Genomic DNA, 5,623 nt, shown 5'->3' on the forward strand with positions numbered 1-5,623 from the left:
TACTTTAAAAAAAAAGTTTTTTTACTTGCCCGGCTTTAAAATGGTTCTAAATGCTGCTGTTTACTTTACAGGGTTGATTACATGTGTTTATGACTGTGATGTTGGGTTTTAATGCACATAAAATATTTTAGGACACTATTTGTTTCAGAATCTTTTTTTCTTCATTTCCCTTCTCTAAAAACTGGTGCGTCTTATGGTCCGGAGCGTCTTATGGTCTGAAAAATACGGTAATCAGGAGGTGTGGGGGACACAACCAATCAATCTGTCTCCTCACATCAATGTCTCTCCTTCCCTCTGCTCTCTCTCAAAAAAAATTAAAAAAGGAGAATATATCCTTGGATGAGAATAAAGGAAGGGAGGGAGGAAGAATCTAAGGCTGCTTAGAGAGTCCTAATAAGTGGTAAAGTGAGGATTCAAACATTGGAATCCGAAACCAATGACCGCCAGGACAGTCCCACAGGCATCAAGACAACCCAAGACGATATTTTGTTAAGTTTTTTAATTTTTGCTCAGTTTAAGAGCTGACCCAGTATAAAGGATGCTTGATTTTCCCAGTTCCCTGTTGTAGGGAGTCCTTGTCTGGGGCCATTTGCTGGTCGAATCCTTCGTCTCTAGGTCCAGTCTCTGACCAGCATGTGGCGCTCTTTGGATTGAGCTTGCACAGGATTCAGTCTCCTACATGGCTTTCTTGGTGCTCAAAGTTCTGGAGATGTAATCAGTCAACTCCATCTAAACCCATGGCCTGATAAACTCCAGCCAGTTTTTCTAACTCTGTTCTGCTGATAATGGATCCCTCTTCTGCACTGTGTGCCCCCCTTTTCTCCACTTCCCCTCTTCTCCCCAACCCCCCACACATTCACTCACACAGCAGTGCAAGCTATAGTAGTTAATAGAGTTTAAGGGAGAAAAGAATCCCTGACTGGCTGTTTATAATCTCTGCACCTTTGTGTGGTCAACATAGACCTCCTCGGTGGTCCTTGTGGGTCTTAATGATGGCTAACAGTTACTGAGTGCTTGTGTCAGACACTGTTCTGAGCTCCCTTATGTGTAACATTTAATCCCTGCCAGAACTCTAGGAAATGTATTATCATCATTATGGATGAGGGTATGGAGGCAGAAAGAAGTAACTTGAGCAAGATTATACCACTTGTTAGTGAATGATGAAAATATTTGAGCCCAGAGCCCTCTTAGTCACTATGCTATGCTGCCCCTCCATATATAAGTGCTGTGAAAACTGGAATGAGTAGGAGGATGGTGGCCAGAGTGGGCCTCTGAAGAGTGGATAGTTTTTTTTGTTTTTAAAAAAATCTTTATTGTTGAAAGTACATATATCCCCTTTTTGCTCCCATTGACCCCTTAAAGTGGGCCCCTACCCCTCATCCACCACCCCAGGTCTCCACCACCCTGTTGTCTGGGTCAGAGTGGACAGTTTTGATTTGAAGCCTAACTTGTGTGAAGAAGCCAGACATGAGCCAATTTGGTGAAGCATGATTCAGGCAAGGAAGGCAGAAAGTGAATTGGTTTGGACTCTCAGATCCGCTGGCTCATGAATCAACAAAAATCAGAATTTTCTCTTTTACAGTAGACACTACAAAGAAGTTTCTTATTAAAGTCCTCAATATAGGTCAGTGGCCACCACAGGCAAGATTCACTAAGTAAAATTTTATGGGGTCACAGAGGTCAGTTTGAGACAGTCCAGATAACAATTCCAGACCAAGGAAAACATGGCCCAGCGGACATGGTGATTTGTTCTAGCTAGAACATAGCAGAGGGGCAAAGATGAATTAATAATGTGTAGACATTTGTTGTCATTCTCTTCTCCCTTGCTGCATTGCTTGACTTGCTTTCTCCTTTTTTGGTGCTTACAGGAATCTGCATTCTTTATTTTTATTGATTTTAGAGAGAGGCAAGGAGAGAAAGACAGAGAGATGGGGAGAGAGGGAGGGAGGGAGAGAGAGAGATTAGCTGCCCCAGAGTGGGGATTGAACCCACACACTGGGTATGTGTCCTGACTGGGAATTGAACCCTCCACCTTTTGGTACATAGGACAACGCTCCCACCAACTGAGCCACACTAATCAGGACAGGAGTCTGTGTTCTTGAAATAGTTTATTTCCACAAGAGGTGTAGTAATTCGTTGGCCATTCCTTTTCCTTGGTAGATAATGAGCATTTGGGTGTGCTACCAAGTTTGTTTTTGGTCAGGAATATCTTCTATTTTGTCATGATGACATTTCTTCTCTATGTCTTCGGACTACATATTTAGCAACACTAATCATCAAGATTATGCTCTGCTGAAAAATCTCTTCAGAGCCTCTTTTATGTCTCTGTTCCTCAGACTGTAGATGAAGGGGTTCAGCATGGGGGTGACCACCGTGTACATCACTGAGGCCACTGAACCCTTTCTGGAGAGTTGGTTTGTTCCAGAAGTGAGATAGACCACAAGGCCGGCACCATAGAACAAGGAGACAACTGAGAGGTGTGACCCACAGGTGGAAAAGACTTTATACTTTCCCCTAAGAGATGAAATGCCCATTGTGGAGGAGATAATTCTAGAATAAGAAAAAAGAATCCCAGTTAGGGGAATAATACCCAGCAGGCTAGTTACAAAATATTGTAGGATATTGTTGGCAAGGGTGTCAGAGCAGGCGAGCTTAAGGATCTGAGCAAGTTCACAGAAAAAGTGGGGGATTTCTGTCTCTTTGCAAAAGGACACCCTCAATACCATCAGACTTTGCAAAAAAGAATAGGTCAGGCAGATTAGCCAAGAAAGCAGAAGCAGAATCCTACAAAGGCGAGGGTTCATGATGACTGTGTAGCGCAAGGGGTGACAGATGGCCACAAACCGGTCATAGGCCATCACCGTGAGGAGCAAATCATCTAGCCCAGCAAAAAGATTGAAGAAATAGATCTGGGTGAGGCAGCCTTCATATATGATGTCTTTGCTCTGTGTCTGGATGTTCACCAGCATTTTCGGGACAGTGGTGGAAGTGAAACAGATGTCAGTGAAGGACAGGTTGGAGAGGAAGAAGTACATGGGCGTGTGGAGGTGGGAGTCTGAGCTGACAGCCAGGATGATGAGTAGGTTTCCTGTAACACACACTAGGTACATATAAAGGAACAACCCAAAGAGGAGGGGCTGCAGGTCCACATCTTCTGAAAGTCCCAGGAGAATGAATTTTGAAGTAGCTGTTTGATTTCCTGCTTCCATCTACCTTTTGGGAATTGCCTGAGAGAGACAAGAATTACATTAAGACAGTAAAAAAGAAGGAATGTGCCATCTATTTCAAACTCATTAAGTTTTATGTTTTATCTGAGAGTTCTATTTTCATAAGTTGATAAAAATGTCAATAATACTGCTTCTTTTTTGCTTCCATCACTACTATCTGGAACAGTGACTCTTTTTTAAAAATATATTTTTTATTTATTTCAGAGAGGAAACAAGGTAAAAACATCAAAGATGAGAGAGAATCATCATTGGCTGCCTCCTGCATGGCCCACACGGGATTAAGCCTGCAACCCAAGCATATGCCCTTACCTGGAGTGGAACCATAACCACCTGGCTCATAGGTCGACACTCAACCATTGAACCATGCCAGCTGGGCTGGAACAGCTACTCTTTAAAATTAATGTCCCATACTATTCAGGGTTCTTCTTTGCATTGTCCCTGACTACTGGCTAGCCCACCTCTATAATTTCTCTGAAAGAACGATCAGCCTCCTGAATGTCTCTTTTCTGCCTTGTATCTGTGGTCCCTTTAAGTCCCAGGGAAATGTAGAGTATGGGAAGATCACTGGGAATTGCATAATTTAATGCTTTTTAAAAAAGATATATTTTTATTGATTTCAAAGAGGAAGGGAGAGAGACATAGAAATACCAATGAAGAGAGAATCATTGATCAGCTGCCTTCTGCACACCCCATACTGGGATCAATTCTGCAATGTGGGCATGTGCCCTTGACTGGAATTAAACCTGGAACCCTTCAGTCCACAGGCCAACGCTGTATCCACTGAGCCAAATCAGCTAGGGCTTTAATGCTTTTTTTAAAGAGAAAATTTATTTGGAAAGAACAAAGACACCATTTATCACAAAGGCTTTTCAGTTGAACTTAATGAGAATGAGAGTGGCCTTCCTAAGGAGACCAGTGAAAGTAATTACAAAGCAATAGATCAGTAGTTTAAAGTACATACAAGAAAGTTTTTAAGAGTAATGATGGGGAACAGGCACTTTAAGAATGGGATTAGACATAAATACAGAGACTGGCAAAAGTAGATTTATGGTTGTATGTGGAACATAATTTATTCTTTTGTTGTTAGGATTATTTGGTTAATATTCTTTTGTTGGAAAGGCGAGGTTTGGGCAAAGGAGGAAAGGAAACCAGCCCAATAAAGGGAACGTCTGATTGGGCCGTTGCCACAGCAGAGAGGGCAGGTGTGGCAAAGGATCAGGCAGACCCACAGGCAAGGATGTCTGTGTATGGGACGCCAGAGGACACCTGTCACCCCTGAAACACAATTTGCTAACACAATTGCAGAGCTCAGGAAGAATCACTGTTTTTAAAACTATTATTTCCCTGACATATAAAATATACACACACATAAATATACATGCCCTCTTCTGTGCTTCCCCTGCTCTCCACTTAATATTTGGCTCTGCCCTTCTTTTCATGTCAACGAATTGGATGTACAGACAATTTTTAATGGCTACAGTGTTATCCCTGACTGTTTGATGTTACTGTGGTTTACTTCACTAACCCTTTATTGTGGGGCAGGTTGTTTCTGGTTTCCCCTGGCATCAACAACTACAGTAAATGTAATTGCTTATTTGACTATTTACTTAGGACTCATTTACAGACATGGAACTCCTGGCCCAAAGAGGAGTTCATTGTATTTCCAAATTGACTTTCTAGAAAATGCTTCTGTTTATTTATTCTAGTGGTCGGCAAACTCATTAGTCATCAGAGCCAAATATCAACAGTACGATTTAAATTTCTTTTAGAGAGCCAAATTTTTTAAACTATATAGGTAGATACATTATTAACTTAATTAGGGTACTCCTAAGCTGGCCTTTGCTAAAAACTCAAGGGGCCAAAGAGCCGCAGTTTGCCGACCACTGGTTTAGTCCATTGATTTTAAATCATATTACACTCCCACAAACGAGTTAAGAGAAAACTGTTCAATGCACCTTTGGCAAATCGCAAACTCTTGCTGAACTTGAGTAGTCCCTGGGTGAGAGACCTGGAGGATCTGGGCTGTACGGTGAAGTCCAGGGTGGCGCAGCCAAGGGCCCTAAGTGGGAGCGAGCGTGTGAGTGTGTGTTGCTCAGGTCCACACTTATGAACACACCCACACACCCTCACTCCCGCTCTGCACCCTTGGCCACCAGGAACCTCCATGGAGCCTGCCATGAGTTCGGATGCATCCAGTCCCAGCACCAAGCAGGTCTGAGAAAGTTTCCCCAGACTGACTCCCATCTGTACCAAAGGGAGGCGGGATCCGACTGTGGGTGAAGTCCAGGGAGGTGTGGGTGGCACTGCAGAGGGCCCTGTGTGGGTACAGGTGTGTGAGTGTGTTTTGCTTGGGTCCACGCTCATGCACACACCCACACTCCGGCTCTGCGCCTTCG

The 5,623-nt window shown here is 43.2% G+C and overlaps 1 protein-coding gene across 1 annotated transcript; it reads right to left on the reverse strand.

Annotated features, from left to right (window-relative positions):
* Positions 1-2,282: 2,282 nt before the first annotated feature.
* On the reverse strand, positions 2,283-3,209 carry LOC118731228 (olfactory receptor 7D4-like). The gene has a single exon (XM_036459642.1). It carries the CDS (start codon positions 3,207-3,209, stop codon positions 2,283-2,285), a length of 927 nt encoding a protein of 308 aa, XP_036315535.1.
* Between the last annotated feature and the right edge of the window lie 2,414 nt (positions 3,210-5,623).

This window comes from Pipistrellus kuhlii, unplaced genomic scaffold (assembly GCF_014108245.1).
Source record: "Pipistrellus kuhlii isolate mPipKuh1 unplaced genomic scaffold, mPipKuh1.p scaffold_m20_p_30, whole genome shotgun sequence".
Lineage (NCBI taxonomy): Eukaryota > Metazoa > Chordata > Mammalia > Chiroptera > Vespertilionidae > Pipistrellus > Pipistrellus kuhlii.

What these genes read in the sequence shown, in the direction of transcription:
- LOC118731228 (XM_036459642.1), bottom strand. Translation starts at nt 3,209, where the DNA reads ATGGAAGCAGGAAATCAAACAGCTACTTCAAAATTCATTCTCCTGGGA.